Source organism: Heloderma suspectum, chromosome 1, assembly GCF_057233095.1.
Source record: "Heloderma suspectum isolate Gila_16-S chromosome 1, 16-S_ref, whole genome shotgun sequence".
Classification (NCBI taxonomy): Eukaryota; Metazoa; Chordata; class Lepidosauria; order Squamata; family Helodermatidae; genus Heloderma; species Heloderma suspectum.
Genome location: NC_139458.1, coordinates 256,254,046 through 256,275,660, shown reverse-complemented (window position 1 = coordinate 256,275,660; position 21,615 = coordinate 256,254,046). Strand labels below are relative to the sequence as shown.

Sequence of the window (21,615 nt, the reverse complement as noted above, 5' to 3'; positions counted from 1 at the left end):
TTGATATCAGACTGACTGGTCTGTAGTTCCCAGGTTCCTCCTTTCTACCCTTTTTGAAGATAGGGACAACGTTAGCCCTCCTCCAGTCATCTGGCACTTCCCCCGTCCTCCATGATTTCTCAAAGAGAATAGACAGCAGTTCTGAGAGTTCTTCTGCCAGTTCCTTTATGACTCTAGGATGCAGTTCATCTGGCCCTGGAGATTTGAACTCATTCAAAGTAATGAGGTGTTCCTTGACCATATGCCTATCGATCTCAAGCTGCAATCCTGCCCCTTCAGCCTGTACTTCGCCTTTGCCAGGGGGGTCATAGACCCTCTTTTGGGAGAAGACTGAGCCAAAGTAGGAATTGAGCACCTCTGCCTTTTCTTTGTCATCTGTTATCGTTTTGCCATCCTTATTTAATAGCTGAACCACCATTTCTTTCCTCTGCCTTTTACTATGCACATAGCTGAAGAAAGCCTTTTTGTTGTTTTTAACATCCCTTGCTAACCTCAGCTCATTCTCAGCTTTAGCCTTCCTGAAGCCATCCCTGCAATTCTGTGCTATCTGCCTGTACTCTTCCTTTGTTACTTGGCCTTCTTTCCACTTCCTATATGTGTCCATTTTTGTTTTCAGGTCATCCCTAAGCTTTTTGTGAAGCCACATTGGCTTCTTCTGTTGTCTTCCACCTTTTCTTCTTGTTGGAATTGCTTGTGATTGTGCCTTGAGAATTTCCTTTTTTAAAAGCTCCCACCCATCTTGGACTCCTTTTCTTGCTAGCATCGCTTGCCATGGGACCTTACTGATCATTGTTCTGAGTTTATGAAAATCAGCTTTCCTAAAATCCAGGGTACGCGTTTGACTACACTCGGCTTTTGCTTCCCTTAGAACCAAGAACTCAAGTACAACATGGTCGCTTTCCCCCAGAGTTCCTGTAACTGCTACTTTATCCACTAAGTCATCTCTGTTGGTTAGGAGCAAGTCAAGGATAGCCGATCCTCTAGTTCCTTCCTCTACTTTCTGTAGGAGGAAGTTATCCGCCACACAAGTCAGGAATTTCCTGGAGGGGCCATGTTTTGCAGAATTTGTCTCCCAACAAATATCGGGGAAATTGAAGTCCCCCATTACTACTACATCATGCTTCCTTAAAACATTGGCTATTTGCTTTTCAAAAGTTTCATCCTTGTCTCCTCCTTGATTGGGTGGCCGGTAGTAGACTCTGACCACCAGGTTCCTTTTATTCTTTGCTCCATTTATTTCAACCCAGATGCTCTCGATGGGGCTACCAAGCTCCTCCTCCTGTATTTCTGTGCAGAGATATGTATTTTTCACATACAGTGCAACCCCACCTCCCTTTCTGTTCCTCCTGTTCTTTTTGAACAAGTTATATCCTTCAATTGCTGTATTCTAGTCATGAGAGTCATCCCACCAAGTCTCAGTTATACCTATCAGGTCATAATATCCCTCTTGTATTAAGAGTTCAAGTTCGTTCTGTTTGTTTCCCATACTCTGGGCATTAGTATATAGACATCGAAGACCATGTGCTTCATAGTCTGGCTTTCTTCCTACATGTGTCTGAAGGCTATTATTGGGCGCTATCAGAGCTGTTCTCTCCATTGCAGTGCATGCGCCTATGTCCATTGTTACCCCCAACATTACATCTCCCTTCCCTGTAGGATTCAGTTTAAAGCCCTCCTGATGAAGTTCTTCATGCTGTGGCCAAACACATTCTTCCCATCCTTTGTGAGGTGCAACCCATCCCTAGCCAACAGCCCATCTTCCAGGAAGTATAGCCCGTGGTCCCAGAATCCAAATCTCTCTCGTCGGCACCACCTTCGATAAATACAAGGAGAGGCATTAAGTCAGTTTAGTAGGGAGATTCTTTCAGGTTAAAGACTATCCTAAGTGGAAGAACAAATAGCTGTCTAGCAAATTTAAGTTGGAAGCTTTAAATATTGATCAGGTAGAGTACTTTTCTGGAGTACTTTTCCTAAAGCCTCCACAAGAAAAAAAGTTCTGTGATTTAAAATAGAACCGCATAAATGTTTGTGTGTCTCAGAGCCACAATCTTCATGGCAACAACAGTCATGTTTGAATATGTGTCTGCTCCATTCATGAATAAAGTGCAATCAGGGAGGTTTGGTTTTTAGCATCAACAGTGGAGTATAAATGAGGAGACATGACCCCCCCCATCTCTTATGCTATGTTGCCCCAGCACTTTTCTTCTAACCTGCCTGTTTCCAGAATCGGAACCAGGCTGGGGGAAAATGTTTGGGTGATGCATGGCATAAGGCAGAGAACGCTCTCCCTCCCCTCCCCCACGCACCCCTTTTGATGTTAAAAATCAAACTTTTCACTTCCTGCTTTATCCATGGATGGGGCAGACACTAGATGTTGCTGCCACTGCTGTGTCTAATTTACCGTTCAGCAGTTCCTCTCTGAGATCAGGAACATTCTTGTTCCCCACCCACCCCTCTCACACACCCATTTTTGCGCAGATGGGGTGTCTGGTGTTGGGGAGACTAGTACTGAGAAAGTTGAAATTATCTTGGTCCATTTTGGCAGATAGTCCTTGCTTTTATACTTTCAGTATGAACGACTTGTTGCAGATTGGGAAGGAATTTTCTGCAGGTCAGTTGAGCTATGGATCAGATGGGAGGTCGTGTCATTGTGGGAGATATCCCTTGTAAAAGATGCCTGAAGAATTGCTTTCATCCAGATCTACGATTCCTTGCCCAGTTGATACAGAACAATCTCTCTCTCTCTCTCTCTCTCTCTCTCTCTCTCCCTCCCTCTCTCTCATGCATACATGCACACATACACTTTTATTTTCTCTTTTGTTCCTCCTTGTATTCCTACTTATCTGGATAAAAATGGAAGACTGGAGTTTCAATAACTATGCAGACACCGAAGGCTGTAATAATAGGGACATAATTTAATAATTATCTTCTTTTCTTCCCGATTGGTTTGTGCTACCCAATGAGATATCTATTCTCTCTTTCGTTGTTTAGTTTGATTTAGAATTTTACTCCTTCACTTATATTTTATGCTGCTGTTGATAATATGATATAGATTAGGAAGAACCTCAATAAATTTATGCCTGGTGTTGCACTGTTGCATCTCACCAATGCTCAGTGGGCATCCCTTTTAATCAGTTTTGTGAACCTTCTTTGAACACTGGTTTGCACTGAGTGTTTGAAACATGTAGTTTTGTGCACAGCAGATTCCATTTCATGAAATCTCTCTTTAACTATGTTGCTTGCAAGAGATGGGGGAATGTCCATCCTGAAGAGCTGCCCTTTTAACATGGCTGCCAAAAACATCTTGGAATGATCAGTCTGGCATGGAATTAGTATAAGAACTTTGTATAACCTCAACTGTGCCAATATATTAGACTTGCTAATGCATGTCAGAGAAGAGTAATAACATGGCACAGATTAAAAGAGGCCCCAAAGGCCTGTCTGTCTAAAGTAATACTTTTGTGGATCCCTATTTTCTTTGTGTAAGGGTCAAACTATATTTAATAATCAATTGCATGAAGTTTTTCCTTGATATTTTCATCCTCCCCCCTCCTCAAATGGGCAGCAACTCGGGGGAGGATTTTTAATGTAAAAGAGAACAGTGGGTCTTCCACTCCAGATTTCAGCTTATGTACCTGCAATATGTATGTGGGTTGAGTGTGGAGTAAAATGGGGGTTAAGTCCAAGGAAAAATATGCCTGAGTGAATATCGCATGTAGTAGTTTGGCTCTTTGTTGAATGATATATCCACTGCAGATAGATGGGTGAGCTCATACTGGACTGGCTCAGAAATAAGTTGAGCCATTTCTCTAAACTTCAGAAAATGGCTTGGTTCATTTCCAAGCCAAACCAAATTCAAACCCCCACACCCAATTGACACCATAGCCCATCTAGGAGAGGATATTAATATACGTTTGGATTGCATAGGAGAAGAAAGAAGTTGCGCCCCCCAGAACTGCTAATGGGAGACCAATGTCCAGCCCCACTAAGGTCCCTCATGGCAAGGGGGTGGATTTTAATCTGAGTAGCAGAAGATCCAGAGGCAGATAATGCTCACCTTTTCTTTGAGAAAAGCATTATGAGCCCCTGAAGCTCATATACGGGCCTGAGCAAAACAGTTTTCACCAGCATCTCTAATTGCAGACCTCATCTTCTGCATGCTATGATGGCACAGGACAGTGGATATGGCAATGTCTACAACAAATATATCTTCCTCTTTAATCTCTACAACATATACATTTATACATATGAATAAGTCTGAACCACTAATTCTGTCACAAAAGAACAGATTGCAGACAAGTTACTGATAGCTCACTTCTCTTTTCCTTATGCATGCATGCACACTCTCCCTCATTTAATTATCAGTGTGCATTTCTCCCATGTAGACGTGATCAGTTCATGCTGATTTATGTTGCCTTTGGAATTGTTTGAATGGATTTTTCGGTGGTGGAGGGAGAAAAAGGATAACACAGATCATAAGACAGTAAACTATGCAGGGTTTTAGGGGTGCTGCTCTTTGCACAACCTCCACATAATGAAGGGTGGGGAGAAGAGGAAACATTGTTATCACATGATGATGACATTGATGATGATGTCACATTTTATTATTATTTAAAAGTTTATTTAATTTTTTAATATCGTAATGACAACCCTATCTCACAATCCTCCCTCAATATTTCCCACCTAACCCATCAGCAGGTCAACCTACAGAGCAATCACACAGATCAAAGCAAAAAGCATTAATTCATAAAAATTAAAATAAAAGAACATCGGACAAACTAAGAGGAAAAGGGGAGAGAAAAAAAACACACAAACAAGAGTTGCCAAGAAAAAGTCATCTTCTAACATCAGCATTAATCATAATGATAATTATATATAATTAATTAATTATATATTAATCATATATAAATATATCGCCCAACCCCTCATTGTGCAATATATTAGCCTTCCCCAACCTTGTGCCCTCTGGATGTTTTGGACTACAATTCCCAACAGCCTCAACCAGCATGGCCAATGATCAGGGATGATGGGAGATGTAGTCCAAAACATCTGGAGGACAATACATGAACAAACAATTTCAGAGATATCATAGTATGTATAGTTTCTTGATAAAGACAGCCTCAATATAGATGGAGTGGTAGGGAGGAAAGCCTCAACAAAAACTGAAAGTATTTATTTAAATCAAAGTACATAAAGAATACTAGGAATTATGAAATCTATGACAAAAAAGCAGGGAAGGCAAGCTGCTCCTTAAAACAAGGCTCTAGGCATGAATGCTATGGCTTGGGGGATTACCTTCTCCACTCAACATCACAAGCCTTGAATTACTAATAGAGGCAGCCATTCAACCATCTAGTGGAATGTAAGGACCCCAACCTTCACACCAAAGAATGCATGGCAGGAAAAAAAACGTACACCATATTTGTAGTCATCAAGGCTTTCAAGCAACCACATGGTAGAAAATCCCACCACATGGTTAGCCGTATTAGCTCAGTTTTCAAAATAAAATTGGAGGCCTAATAATTGCTTAAATGGAATCTCACAAATTGAATACATGTCTCTGGGTCTAGGCTATGGAAAGAAATGTCTGAAATGATTAGCAGATGATATAAGTAACTTGTGCTGATTACTGTGGTTTTATTTGCTATTCTTCAGTGGATAAAATTCACAATGGCTTTCTGTTTTTCCTGAAATGTCTGTTTTGAAAATGAATACTCTGCAATGTTCTATTCATTCATTCATTCATTCATTCATTCATTCAATTTATATCCACTTTTCTATATACAACACCCAAGGCAGCTAAAACCAATAATAAAAATACAATATAAAGTGGCTTCTTAAAAAAAAAAACCTAAATTATAACGCTAAGATAAAAAAGAGCAGTATGAAGTTTTACCTATAAAAATATGCCTTCCTTTTTTTAAGGTATCTTCTTAAACCAGATTTTATGCGTCGACCTGATCGAACATTTGACCCTTTCTCTGAAACTCCTGTAGATGGTGTGATTGCAGCAACCTGTTCAGTACAGGTAGGAAGCATATGTATAATAAACCAGCCTAGGACAGACTGCCTTGGCTAAAAGTGAAATATACTGCTTGACAATGAATGTATGAAGCTAAAGGGGAGAAGGGCTTATAGCTCCATGGTAGAGCACAAGCTTTTGATGCAGAAGATCCTAGGTTCATTTCCCAGCATTTTGAGTTAAAAAGGGTTCATGTAGCAGTTCGAAGGCCTCTGCCTAAGACCTTGCAGAGCTCCTGTGACTTAGTGCTGGGCGCATCTGCAAGGTCTGCTTTTGTGGACTTCCTCCATTTCCCATCTCCAGGTCCATTCCATGCAGATTTTTTTAAATGGAAATCAATTTGCATAAAGAACAAAGTTGAGATCCTAAGATAAAAAACCATTTGGGGCTGTATCTGACAAGACCAGCACCTGGAATTGTACCTGTATGTCTATATAGGAAGGCAGTGCAGATCCTGGAGCATGTATATGATCTGTGCATGTAATAAAGCATTTCCCTCTGGAGGGGAGCCACCACAAGCTACACCATCTGGAGCCCGTAGACAGTCATGAAGGGCATGCATGATGAGCTGCACACGAAATGACCGAGCCTCGTGGTTTAAACAGTATTATTCATGGTCACTCACTCTAGGGAAAAAAATAATCACAAACCCATTGCCAACGGAGTTTGTGAATAATTCTCAAGGCTGCCACTGCCACCTGATTTGCTAGCTGGGACAATTGATCTAATAATGTGGTTAGATCATGAGCTGCTTCTTGCAAAATTTCGGCTGAAATTGAAGAACGTAGGGAAAACCACTAAACCATTCAGGTATGACCTCAATCATATCCCTTATGAATATACAGTGGAGTTGAGGAATAGATTTCAGGGATTAGACCTGATAGACAGAGTGCCTGAGGAACTATGGACGGAGGTCCGTAACATTGTTCAGGAGGCAGCAACGAAATCCATCCCAAAGAAAAAGAAATGCAAGAAAGCCAAGTGGCTGTCTGATGAGGCTTTACAAGTAGCTGAGGAAAGAAGGGAAGCAAAAAGCAAGGGAGAAAGGGGAAGGTATATCCAACTGAATGCAGAGTTCCAGAGAATAGCAAGGAGAGACAAGAAGGCCTTCTTAAATGAACAATGCAAAGAAATCGAGGAAAACAACAGAATGGGAAAGACTAGAGATCTCTTCAAGAAAATCAGAAATCTCAAGGGAACGTTTTGTGCAAAGACAGGCATGATAAAGGACAAAGAAGGCAGGGACCTAACAGAAGCAGATGAGATTAAGAAGAGGTGGAAAGAATACACAGAAGAACTATATAGGAAAGATCTTAATGTCCCTGATAGCCATGATAGTACGGTCACTGAACTTGAGCCGGACATCCTAGAGAGTCAAGTGGGCCTTAGGAAGCATTACTAACAACAAAGCTAGCAGAGATGGCAGTATTCCAGCCGAGCTATTTAAAATCCTAAAAGATGATGCTGTTGAAGTGCTGCACTCAATCTGCCAACAAATTTGGAACACTCAACAGTGGCCACAAGACTGGAAAAGGTCAGTTTACATTCCAATTCCAAAGAAGGGCAATGCCAAAGAGTGTTCAAACTACCGCACAATTGCGCTCATTTCACATGCCAGCAAGGTGATGCTCAAAATCCTACAAGCTAGGCTTCAGCAGTATGTGAACCAAGAACTACTGGAAGTACAAGCTGGGTTTCGAAGAGGCAGAGGAACTAGAGATCAATTCGCCGGATCATGGAGAAAGCAAGAGAATTCCAGAAAAACGTCTATTTCTGCTTCATTGACTACGCTAAAGCCTTTGATTGTGTGGATCACAACAAACTCTGGCAAATTCTTAAAGAGATGGGAGTACCAGACCACCTTACCTGTCTCCTGAGAAACCTGTACAAGGGTCAAGAAGCAACAGTAAGAACCAGACATGGAACAACCGATTGGTTCACAATTGGGAAAGGAGTACGACAAGGCTGTATATTGTCGCCCTGCTTATTTAATTTATATGTAGAGCACATCATGAGAAACGCCGGGTTGGATGAATCACAGGTCGGAATTAAGATTGCCGGGAGAATTATCAACAACCTCAGTTACGCAGACGATACCACCCTAATGGCAGAAAGCGAAGAGGATCTAAAGAGCCTCTTGCTGAGGGTGAAAGTGGAGAGTGCAAAAGCTGGTTTGAAACTCAACATAAAAAAAAATAAGATCATGGCATCTGGCCCCATCACTTCCTGGCATATAGAAGGGGAAGAAATGGCAGCAGTGACAGATTTTATTTTCTTGGGCTCCAAGATCACCGCAGACGGTGACTGTAGCCATGAAATTAAAAGACGCTTGCTCCTTGGGAGGAAAGCTATGGCAAACCTAGACAGCATAGTAAGAAGCAGAGACATCACCTTGCCAACAAAGTTTCGTATAATCAAAGCTATGTTTTTCCCAGTAGTACCGTATGGCTGTGCGAGCTGGACTGTAAGGAAAGCTGAGCGCTGAAGAATTGATGCTTTTGAACTGTGGTGCTGGAGAAGACTCTTACGAGTCCCCTGGACTGCAAGGAGGTCAAATCAGTCCATCCTAAAGGAAATCAACCCTGAGTGCTCATTGGAAGGACAGATACTGAAGCTGAAGCTCCAATATTTTGGCCACCTAATGCAAAGAGAAAACTCCCTGGAAAAGACCCTGATGCTGGGAAAGACTGAAGGCAAAAGGAGAAGGGGACGGAAGAGAATGAGATGGCTAGATAGCATCACCGATGCAATGAATATGAACTTGAGCACACTCCGGGAGAGAGCAGAGGACCGGAAGGCCTGGAGTGCTATGGTCCATGGTGTCACGAAGAGTCGGACATGACTTAATGACTGAACAACAACAACAACAACAACAATTTCCTTGAGGAAAGTAGCATACAGAATAATCCTGTGCACGTTTAATTAGAAACAGTCCCAGGGTGTTCAGTGGGGCTTCGTGCCTAGTACGTGTGTTTAGGGTTGCAGCCTTAGGGTTGCATCCAATGCTGGTCATCCACTAGCAGAACAAAACTGCTGGTGGAACAGATTCCCCCTTCCTGCAGCCCCCATGCCCACCCCCATTCTGCTCTGGAGGATTGGAGGACCCACCGGAGCAGATTTGGGGCGCGTGCAGGGGGCTGCAGCAGGGAGGACAGGGAGCCCCTGCTATGCCAGCAGAAGTCTGCTAGTGTGACATTGGATCCAGCCCATAATATCCTACTCTTCTCACCCAAGTATCTTCTCTGCTGTTTTAGAATTTCTCAAACCCCTGAGTAGCCTTCAAAGTACATGAATCCTTAGCTCAGTAAGTACTTAAATATATATTTGTGTGCACATACAGGCAAAGTAGGTGAAAGAATCACAGAACAACATGATCCGATGATGATTTCTGACACAAAAAGTATAATGAGTTATATAGTACATAAAATTACAAACAGGCTATGAATATTTGTCAAATATTGCCAGCCTCGCCTTGGTTATACCATGTAGTTGTTAATAAACCTTGTGCATACATGCTTACATTAAAAAGTTTACATATCAGTAAATCCATTGATTTCACAGTTGAATTAAGTGTGTGTGTGTGTGTGTGTGTGTTTGTAGATACATACGTATATAGAAGACTGAAACTCAACACTGAATATTCACTATGTTATAGTTTGCATCTGACCAATGTGCTGTTAAGTTTTATGCTTTAATTTAAAGGTAATATCTGGCCAGTTTCTGTCAGACAAAAAAATTGGTACGTACGTAGAAGTGGATATGTATGGTCTTCCCACTGACACAATACGTAAAGAATTCCGAACACGGATGGTGATGAACAATGGTTTGAATCCTGTTTACAATGAAGAATCATTTGTATTCCGAAAGGTATGATGCGATTTGACAGTACGCTTCTGCGTTGCAGCCTGTATGTGAATCATGTTTTGCTTCAATATGAACACTTTCCCGAAGAAGGATTATTTAGGAGCATAAAGTCTTGCTAGTGTGTTCCCTTCATATAGGGCTGTACCATGGTACACTTTTTATCATGGGTTAAGGCTGATTTAATCTTAGGCCCCCCCCTTTTTTTTTTTTTTAAGAGCGAACCTCTTGTAGCTATCACGTGATTTTTATTTTTCTGTTTGGCTTTTCCCTCTTCTTGCTTCCTCCTCCTCCCTCTTGGAGGAACCCACCTCGTTCGTGGCTATGCCTGTGTTCCAGGTATGCAGTCTGCTCAGAATGAGCTCCAGCTGGTGAACCTCTACATTCCTTGGAGATTACAACTTCTTCCCTGCCCTGGCAGTGGCTGCTATCTTGCACTGTTCCTTCAGCCAAGAGGGCAGGTGAGATGCTGCATCCAAAGCAAAGGTCAATGTCATTACATGGATTAAGTCAGGAGGGGGCTGCCCCCACATCTGAGGCTGGCTCCCTCATCCTGTGTGCGTCATGTACATTTTTTTCTCTCTCTTCCACCAAAAATGTTCTTAGACACCATTTGGTAAAGCATTTTAAAAGATTGCTTCTTGAGGGTGAGTTTACCTGTGCCATTTGACAAAACTTTCTTATCCTGATGGTGGAAAACTGCAGTATCTTTGGGGATAAACATTTTCTTGATGTGTCCCTGGCCTGATTTAAATATGCAGCAGGATGCAGTGGTACAATCTTCAGGTGATAAGAGTAGTCTATCGTACTTCAGCCTGAAGGTGGGGGAGGTCCCATTTTTTAATGTTCCCCCTCCTTAAAACTTCCTGCAAGTGAAAGTCATCAGGGGAAAGTTTTCTAGCCCAGAAGCCTTTCACTGCTATTTTCTCCTTGCAAGGGATTTTACACATAGGGGAACATTTGAAGATGGTATCTTCCACCTGCAGATTGAAATGGTACAAGTCCATTCTACAAGTGGTAGCGCTTCAGGATTCTACCGTCTCATTCCCATCTTGTTATGAAGAAACCCCCATTTGGTAAAAACACAGGCGCAGGCTTAAGTTGCACTGTGCCGGGCACTTGTACGCAACCTTTAATTGAGGAAGTACCGCAGAAAGATTTGCCGAAACTGCATGTGTGAATTCACCTTCAGTTGTAATCCACGGTGTCTATGATTTTTTATATCCCATTCTACTTTTAATTTTTTGTCCACTAGAGTTTCATCCGAAGTATGTGCGTTAGTGGTGCCGTCTTTGACAATGTCTCTTATCCTTTCACTTGTTCTGTTGTCTAGAATGCAGAACGCTTACCTGCTTTTCTTTCTTCAGTGATGGATCTTTTTGGCTAGTGATCACGCCCTTTTTAATTATGGCTGTGGCATAATGCCAAATATAAATTTTCCTAGTAGCTTGGCACAAGTTTCCTATGGCTGATACTTGGTCTAATAATAGTTTGGAAGGCAACTTAAAGTAAGCACAGCTCCAGAGCCCTATAGTGGAAAAACAACCTTAACAACAGTATGAGGCAGTAGGTTTAGGCTTCATCAGCCTCCCATTATAAACACAAACCTCATGCAAACTATTAGCAGGTAATGTGTGAGTTGCGTTTTCTTGTCCTGTTTAAAAATAAAAACAAAACAACTGCTGTTGTAATACATATTCTGTGTTGTCATTCCACTGTGAGATATTGGTAAGGTGTGATATGATATTTTCAGTGCTTACATTGGATCAGTCTTGCTGTACTAAACCATGGATGCTAGTTTGGATATTGCTGAATAAATCATTGATTTCATAACTGTAAAATAAATAAATAAATAAACTGAAGCTTGATCCCATGGAGCCATTGGGGGCTGCATTGATCCAAGCAGTAGCCTAGGCTTCTAACTGCCACGGCACATTATCCTTAGTGAGTGGGCCAGGAGGATGGAACATCTGGTGCTATCGTATAACATCTTAGCCTGGGGAGTGGACATAAACTACCTCTGCATTAAGGTTAGCAGGATGCTTTCTTTCTGGGCCTGTTTGCACCGGCTGCTGCTAAATAAGCGCATATTTTGAGGCTGGTAATTCTTGCCAGTGGGATGGTACGGGGTATCAGGCCCATGTTTTGCGAGAACACCAGCATTCATGGTCTACATTTGCAGGGAAACCCTTCTGGCTGATCCTTTGTATCCCATTGATAGAATGCCAATTAACAGCATCTGGGGCAATTGTCATTTTTTGTTCTTCATAATCGGTTCTGCATATAAGTCATGTGTCTAGCAGAGGAACCAACTGGGGAGAAAAAAGACCAAATTGTTTTCAACTTCCTGCTACAATTTGAGAAGCTGAAGGACCGGTTCCCATTTAGTTTCTCTGTCTCTTCACGACTGCCAGTGATGCCATCTAGGCAAATGAAGCACATCGGCTTGATACCTTGCTCTTTGAAATGGCAGACAAGGACCGCATAGTTAAGCATTTTTGGCTGCAGCTGTGGATGAAGGACATTCACAGCTGGTGGTGGGAGAGCACTTTAGAGTGAAGTTCCTCCTAGTGCTGCAGGCAGGGCTAGAATCCACTTCCACCCCCAACGAGGAACAGGAAATGAAGGAGATATCATCACCCTCCTGCCCAGTAGCAGAGGACAGGACTTTTGTAAGGCTCTAACCTTTCATTAGAATCTATTTCGCATTCCATCTGCGAATGAGTTCCCCCTCCCCATCTCTCTCCCCCTATCTGTGAAGACCCTGCAATGGTTCCTGCTGGATTACCAGAACCAAAGAGCTAGGCAAGCACCTATTCAACTACCTCTCCCTGATCAGGTAGGTCTCTTTAGTCCTGGTGGACAAGTCCTTGCACTCTGCCTGGCTGTCAATCAGTAATAGAAATCATATCATAATGGACACAAGACTGACAGCCTGGTAAGTCCATTGCAGTGGTAGAACTGCCCAGGGATGCCGAGGAGTGGACTCAGAGTCATCCACCTTGCCCTCAGGGAATTTCTTCCAGAAGTGCATCGTGTAATGGCAAGGACGGGCAACGTCATAGCAAAACCAAAAATAAATCACCAAGATAGACCCACAGGCCAAATATTCCAGAAGGAGGCAATTCAGCCATCCAGTGAGTGGAATCATAAGCAGAACTTCTTCAAGGTGTTCTGAACACCCCCACACACTGGAATGAGCAGTCAACAGGTAGAGCAAGTAGAGTGGTCCTTGGACTGGGAAACATTTTGGCAAATTGCAGATTCAATGGCTCAACGAGTTTTGGCCCTCTTCACCCAGTTCTCTTGTGAAGCACCAGAAGGCTCCAATGCTTTTGCAGCATGGTGGCCCAGGGGGCTGCTATACTCTTATTGCCACAATTCATCTCATTCCCTAGACCAGGAGTAGGTACCATATTGTCTCCAGGGTACAGATTGCCCCCCAGACTTGCCCCCTGTGAGCCAGATGATGTCAGTGGCTGGGTCCCCATCAGTAATGTCGGGGTCACAGCCCCCCCTGACCTCGTTGGGTCCCCACCCAAAGTGCCATCTTGAACTCTCCCAGTTGGCACTTACTTCAGCCAGAGAGCTCATCTTGCTCATCCTTCAGCTTCCCCGTGATGGGAAGACAAAGGATGAGTGCAATGCATTCAACGCATGCTTGCAGTAAGCACCAGCTGAGCATGCAGCACTTAGCATGCTGCTTTCTCTCCCAATTGGGTAGAAGAGTCACAAGCTAAGTAAGGGGCATCCCCTTGTTATCTCTGACTTTTGATCAGAGATAACAAGGGGAGTTCTATCCTTGCTTTCTCCCAAGCCCCCAGTACCTTCCAGGCCAGGGGACAGAGCTTGGGGAGGGGCCCAGAGAGGTCTAAGTCTCCACAGGCTTAATGGGGAACCCGCACAGGTCAGTTTAGGTCCAGAGATTCCCCACCCCTGCCCTAGTCATTCAGAAAGCTGTAAACCTTCTTCTGCAAACCACCCAGAGAGCTTCAGCTATGGGGCAGTATAGAAATGTAATAAAATAAATAAAGCTGAGGGAGAGAGCAGAGCAATTCTCATAGCACCACACTAGCCATGCTTCATGTGTTTTCCTGAATGAATCAATTAGTGAACCATCAATTGAACATTCTGTATCTTAGGGCCTCATAATCCACCATGGACCAACATGACTCCAATTTGACAGTGTGGACGTTGAGTGGGACGCTGTAGCTCAACCTGTCTATTCTAATGAGGGTTGTCTTAACTTCATGACATCTTGCAAGCTTTAATCTATCCAGAGAACTTATGGAACTGCATGGAATGCCTTAACTTACTGGCACTCATCACCAGGTCTCACCTATGAAGGCTGAAATCTCAGATATTTCTGAGTTCCTTCAGTCAGATCTAGACAAGCCTTAGTGTCTGTGCAGTTATAAGACAATTATCAGTCCTGGCAAATGCACTTGACTGTGCTTATGCAAAACCTCTCTTTTCCATCCTTGAATGAAAAGATCCTTTAGAAGGAGCTAACAAAATAACCCTTCACAGTTTCAGTTTTCCCATGTCAAAATTTAACATATTGATTCAGACTTTTAGAGGACCTTCATTCAAACCCATGGCCTAGGTTTCGTTAAAGGAACATTCTTAAGACTGTATTTCCAGGGGCAATGTCCTCAGTATGCAAAATTTCAGAAAAAAGCATCCATATGAGTATATTAAAATATTTGCATCTTCCATCAGGACAGGGTGACCCCCACATTTATCACTGTGGGCAACTCTGCCTTTCACACATCTCAAGACATTGCTATACCTTCTTTGTTTCCCAAACTTGTATAGCCTAGAGGAAAGGAGTGGCAAAGTAACATCTGAAGAGCCCTGTATTTTTGCTTTTAATGACATGGCCATATCTGAAAGAGGGAGCACTTTTTTTTTTCATTAAAGAATCCTCTGTGGAGGAAAAAGCTATTCAAATCTAGCTTAGCAAGGTGGCTGTGAGATTTGTATTCTTGAGGCATATACAAGAGAGGTTTGCCCCACAAAGGGTATTGTTACCCATCCCATCAGGGAAACAGTAACCTTGGCAGCTTTTCAGGGCAATGAGATTTGTAAAGCCACACCTTGGTCATCTATTTGTAGGCATTATAAAGTTTATATTCTTATGCCTCTGCAGATGCAGTCTTTGGTAGGAAGGTACTGAAAAAATGGTTTGGAGTGATGGAATTCTCCCTCCTGGGATGATAGTGCTTTTGGACATCCCACAGTAAACTGCTCTTCCCTGCCAACCGAGTGGTGAAAAAAATAATAATTGGACTTTCCTTGAAGTTTCATTCTTGATGATGATAGCAGTTTATCCTGCCTGAATTCTTAGGCTGAGATATTTGGAATAGCTGCCCCCTAGAATATGGGCTTCTGGAGATTCCTGATTCCTGTCCTCTGTAGCCTTGTTCTCGTTGGTGAAAAGGGTGATAATGTATTTATTTTTCTTGCTGGTTGTTTTATTAAGAGTTCAGTATGTTTAGGTTTGTTGTACAAATTCAGGTAGGAGGTAGGATTGTTCCTCCACCTCGTAATTCTCTTTGGGGAAAAATGCTACTAGCCATTTCTGCAGCAGTAAGAGGCGATTTATTTCAAAATACACTGTTTTCCCACCACTATCAAGAAAGAAATTTCATGGTAAGTCGTTCTACCAAATTTTGATAGTCAGAAACATGTCCCCTTTCTGGTATTTGGTTCCTGCAGACTTGCTTTGCCTTGTATATTTATGTAGGAGAAAGAGAGAAATGCTTTCATCCATCAAGGGTTGTGTTGCTACCATTGTGTGTATTCCAACCAAACTACATGGCCAGAGAATGTAGACATTGGTGGGAGTGGAGTTAGAACAACCTCAGAAAAAGCAACACAACAGCACTGTAGATTGTGTATAAATGTGGACATGGAAGGTATAGTCTATATCTCAACACTGCATAGCCACAATAAACTCCACAACTTTGGGATTCCTTGTCCCTTTCCAAAACTAAACATTTCGTTTCTGTTTGTCACCTTCTGCTTGCTTGTTTTCTTACTCCAAATTTCCTTAGTTTCCATTTTTAGAATAAAAGTCAAAATAACAGAAATCTAGAGAATTCTTCGATGGGCTGTTTCCATAGCCATTCCTCACTAACCACAGTGCTTCAAAATATACTTCTGGAATGGAGTCTTATGTAGAGACATAACCAGGCAGCACTTCTCTGGACTGACACTGTTAGGGACTGGCCATGACATGATTCCTGGATTCCTTCAAAGATGACAGCGACAGAATATGCTGTATTATGATTATCAATAACCAACTTTGTTCTTCGATTTCTTAGGTTATTCTACCAGACCTTGCAGTCTTGAGGATAGCTGTTTATGATGACAACAACAAACTGATTGGCCAAAGGATATTGCCTCTAGATGGTCTACAGGCAGGTTACAGACACATTTCCCTCCGAAATGAAGGCAACAAACCATTATCTCTGCCAACAGTCTTCTGCAACATTGTTCTCAAAACATACGTCCCTGATGGCTTTGGAGGTAAACATTTGAATTGATGCCATTAACTCTGAAGATTTTAGTAAGCAAGAATTAAGGATATACTTTAAAATCCATAATCCTAAAGATGGAGAACTTCTAAACATTTCTTAGCCCTACATAAAATACTAACTGTAAAAACATGGGTTGGATCCAGCCTATGTTGTTGTTGTTGTTGTTGTTGTTGTTCAGTCGTTCAGTCGTGTCCGACTCTTCGTGACCCCATGGACCATAGCACGCCAGGCCTTCCTGTCCTGCGTTCTCTCCCGGAGCGTGCTCAAGTTCATATTCATTGCATCCGTGATGCTATCTAGCCATCTCATCCTCTGCCGTCCCCTTCTCCTTTTGCCTTCAGTCTTTCCCAGCATCAGGGTCTTTTCCAGGGAGTTTTCTCTTCGCATTAGGTGGCCAAAATATTGGAGCTTCAGCTTCATTATCTGTCCTTCCAATGAGCAGTCAGGGTTGATTTCCTTTAGGATGGACTGATTTGACCTCCTTGCAGTCCAGGGGACTCGTAAGAGTCTTCTCCAGCACCACAGTTCGAAAGCATCAGTTCTTCGGCGCTCAGCCTTCCTTATAGTCCAGCTCTCACAGCCATACATTACTACTGGGAAAACCATAGCTTTGATTAGACGGACCTTTGTCGGCAAGGTGATGTCTCTGCTTCTTACTATGCTGTCTAGGTTTGCCATAGCTTTCCTCCCAAGGAGCAAGCGTCTTTTAATTTCATGGCTACAGTCACCGTCTGCGGTGATCTTGGAGCCCAAGAAAGTAAAACCTGTCACTGCTTCCATTTCTTCCCCTTCTATATGCCAGGAAGTGATGGGGCCAGATGACATGATCTTAGTTTTTTTAATGTTGAGTTTCAAACCAGCTTTTCCACTCTCCTCTTTCACCCTCAACAAGAGGCTCTTGAGATCCTCTTCGCTTTCTGCCATTAGGGTGGTATCGTCTGCATATCGGACGTTGTTGATAATTCTCCCAGCAATCTTAATTCTGACCTCTGATTCATCCAACCCGGCATTTCTCATGATGTACTCTGCATATAAGTTAAATAAGCAGGGTGACAATATGCAGCCTTGTCGTACTCCTTTCCCAATTTTGAACCAATCGGTTGTTCCATCTCTGGTTCTTACTGTTGCTTCTTGACCCTCGTACAGGTTTCTCAGGAGACAGGTAAGGTGGTCTGGTACTCCCATCTCTTTAAGAATTTGCCACAGTTTGTTGTGATCCACACAATCAAAGGCTTTAGCGTAGTCAATGAAGCAGAAATAGACGTTTTTCTGGAATTCTCTTGCTTTCTCCATGATCCAGCGAATGTTGGCGATTTGATCTCTAGTTCCTCTGCCTCTTCGAAACCCAACTTGTACTTCCGGTAGTTCTCGGTTCGCATATTGCTGAAGCCTAGCTTGTAGGATTTTGAGCATCACCTTGCTGGCATGTGAAATGAGCGCAATTGTGCGGTAGTTTGAACACTCTTTGGCATTGCCCTTCTTTGGAATTGGAATGTAAACTGACCTTTTCCAGTCTTGTGTCCACTGTTGAGTGTTCCAGATTTGTTGGCACATTGAATGCAGCACTTTAACAGCATCATCTTTTAGGATTTTAAATAGCTCGGCTGGAATACTGTCATCTCCGCTAGCTTTGTTGTTACTAATGCTTCCTAAGGCCCACTTGACTTCACTCTCGAGGATGTCCGGCTCAAGTTCAGTGAGCGCACTATCATGGCTATCAGGGACATTCAGATCTTTCCTGTATAGTTCTTCTGTGTATTCTTGCCACCTCTTCTTAATCTCATCTGCTTCTGTTAGGTCCCTGCCTTCTTTGTCCTTTATCATGCCCATCTTTGCACAAAACGTTCCCTTGAGATCTCCAATTTTCTTGAAGAGATCTCTAGTCTTTCCCATTCTGTTGTTTTCCTCGATTTCTTTGCATTGTTCATTTAAGAAGGCCTTCTTGTCTCTCCTTGCTATTCTCTGGAACTCTGCATTCAGTTGGGTATATCTTCCCCTTTCTCCCTTGCTTTTCGCTTCCCTGCTTTCGTGAGCTACTTGTAAAGCCTCATCAGACAGCCACTTGGCTTTCTTGCATTTCTTTTTCTTTGGGACGGATTTCGTTGCTGCCTCCTGAACAATGTTACGGACCTCCGTCCATAGTTCCTCAGGCACTCTGTCTATCAGGTCTAATCCCTGAAATCTATTCCTCACCTCCACTGTATATTCATCAGGGATATGATTTAGGTCATACCTGAACAGTTTAGTGGTTTTCCCGACGTTCTTCAATTGAAGCCGAAATTTTGCAAGAAGCAGCTCATGATCTGAGCCACAGTCAGCTCCAGGTCTTGTTTTTACTGACTGTATGGAGCTTCTCCATCTTTGGCTGCAAAGGACATAATCAATCTGATTTCGATATTGACCATCTGGTGACGTCCATGTGTAGAGTCGCCTCTTGTGCTGTTGGAAAAGAGTGTTTGCTATGATCAGCATGTTCTCTTGGCAAAACTCTATTAGCTTTTGTCCTGCTTCATTTTGTACACCAAGGCCATGCCTGCCTGTTATCCCGGTGATTTCTTGACTTCCTACTTTAGCATTCCAATCACCTATGATAAAGAGGACATCTTTTTTGGGTGTTAGTTCTAGAAGGTGTTGTAGGTCTTCATAGAACCGATCAACCTCAGCTTCTTCGGCATCAGTGGTTGGGGCATAGACTTGAATTACTGTGATGTTGAATGGTTTGCCTTGGATTCGTACTGAGATCATTCTATCATTTTTAAGACTGTACCCCAGTACTGCTTTTCCCACCCTTTTGTTGACTATGAGTGCTACTCCATTTCTTCTAAGGGATTCTTGCCCACAATAGTAGATATGATGGTCACCTGAATTAAATTCGCCCATGCCTGTCCATTTGAGTTCGCTGATTCCCAAGATGTCGATGTTCAATCTTGCCATCTCATGTTTGACCACCTCCAGCTTACCTTGATTCATTGATCTGACATTCCAGGTTCCTAAACAATATTGTTCTTTACAGCATCGGATTTTCTTTTCACCGCCAGACACATCCACAGCTGAGTGTCCTTTTGGGTTTGGCCCAGCCGCTTCACTCTTTCTGGCGCTACTTGGAAATACCCTCTGCTCTTCCCCAGTAGCATATTGGACACCTTCCGACCTGAGGGGCTCATCTTCCGGCGTCATCTCTTTTAGCCTTGTGATACGTTCCATGGGGTTTTCTTGGCAAGAATACTGGAGTGGGTTGCCATTTCCTTCTCCAGTGGACCACATTTTGTCAGAACTCTCTGCCATGACCTGTCCGTCTTGGGTGGCCCTGCACGGCATAGCTTATGGCTTCACTGAGTTACGCAAGCCCCTTCGCCACAACAAGGCAGTGATCCATGAAGGGGCAGCCTATGTTAGTTGCATTTAAATCCCATAGAAAAATTAGTCATGACTAACTTAAGTTATTGCCCTAATAGGAATTGTGGTTTTATGACCAACACAGCTACCTTTCCTTTTTAAGTCCCATTGATTTCAATGTGATTTAAGTGCGACTAACATAAGCTGGATCCAACTCTATAGATTTTTATGGTTGTGAAGACAAATAGGCTTGGAAGGACTAGTGTCTTGAAACTAATTAAACTAATTAATATCTAGTGTGGTCCCGAAAACTCATTTGCAATGCCTGCAGACTCTTTTTTAGTATTCTGAGAGACTTTTGATTGTATGCAAATAGAAGCAGGCTTGATTGATCCTCAGTGACTGGAGTTACTTTTGGCCTGGAACAGGTTTAGTCCCTACCCCAATGGTGTCTCCAAGCGCAGCCCTTTATTTTCCACTATAAAATGAATGGCTTCCATTGAATTACATGGGGAACATAATGCACTGTACTTGGGGATAAAGTTGCAGTAAAGGAAAACCTGCCTGCTTCCCCGGCCACTAGGTGGCCAACCACCACTGCTAGGGATTTCTTATGGGGTGGTGAACTATGTACCTCCTCCTCCTCCTGAACGCTTATTTGGGGGGTCAGTATGTTTCCAAAGCATCCTTCCCCCATCCCAAATAAAATGGAGACCAAAGGAAGTGGGTTCAGGATTGGAAAGGACAGAGGCCATGCAGAGCATCCCCACCCACCCACCCTGTCCCCAAATCCGGCCAACAACCCCAAACATTCCTTACCTCATTCCTTCTTAGGGTCTGGAGACGATGCTCTGGTTGAGGCAACAGCAATCAGCATGGCCAGTTTTGGATAACAGCTGACTGGGGATGATTGGAGCTGTAGCCCAACATATCTGGAGGGCATCAGGTTAGGGAAGACTGCCTTATAGCAATGGTCTCAGTGGTGGATGGGTGGAAGAAGAACTCTCCACCTCTACCTCCTTGCCATTCAGTTGATCGCTGAAGCTAGTGTAGCAAGCAAAGCAAAGGAGTGGGCTCAGACAAGCTGTTCTGCTTGGGGAATGAGGTGGTGAGTGATCTGGGGAATACTTCAGAGTCTCCATTCCTCTGCCTTCCATTAAACTTGGCTAGTTTTGTTCTTTATCTGTATAATTTTGTGTGTACATAAAGGGACAAGTACTTTTGTAAAATATATCATGCAAGATATATTTGGGCTGCAATTCCAAGAAGGGGTGTCTGTATGTGTATGCGCGCGTAAAACCAGATTTCACCACAACTTCCACCATTGAAGAAGTAATTCACTTTTAAGTTTTAAAAAATCAGATCATTTGTCAGAACCACTGCAGTGTAAACTTCAACGAAAGCTCCAATTACACACATAGTTATCTGGTAGCAACAGGTGGGCATCCTCTATCCTTGAAGGTTGCCCCTCCCATACAGGAAGGAGGCAGGACCAGCATGCTAATTGATTCCTCCTATGGAGGAGCTCCCATTCTCCCACACTGGCCCTACCTTGCATTAGGGAAGCTGGATTTTGTTTGATCTCTGCAGAACCCAACAAACAGCTAAGCTTGCTACATATTGTTTTTCCTTTCTCCTCCCTCCCTGCCCAGCTGCCATATCCTAATTAGAGCCCAATTTGGGCCATACATTTCTGCACCGCTTTTAAGTATACTGTGGCTTTCCACATTAGTAGTCCATGATGAAGAGGTGAGAAGTGCCTGACAAAATTAAGCATAGTCTTTGTAGAAATTATATGACATGTTTTGAAGGGAACTGAAGTGGAAAATAACTTGACGACTTATGTATTTT

At 42.9% G+C, this 21,615-nt stretch overlaps 1 protein-coding gene across 21 annotated transcripts in view; it reads left to right on the top strand.

Annotated features, from left to right (window-relative positions):
* Positions 1 to 21,615, top strand: part of PLCB4 (phospholipase C beta 4) — a 250,510-nt gene that overhangs the window by 196,782 nt on the left and 32,113 nt on the right. For all 21 annotated transcript variants that reach the window (XM_084825013.1, XM_084825089.1, XM_084825057.1 and 18 more), the window contains 3 exons: positions 5,926 to 6,028; positions 9,725 to 9,889; positions 16,213 to 16,417. In XM_084825013.1, the coding sequence (XP_084681139.1) occupies positions 5,926 to 6,028; positions 9,725 to 9,889; positions 16,213 to 16,417 (473 nt within the window). The remainder of the gene's footprint in view (positions 1 to 5,925; positions 6,029 to 9,724; positions 9,890 to 16,212; positions 16,418 to 21,615) is intronic.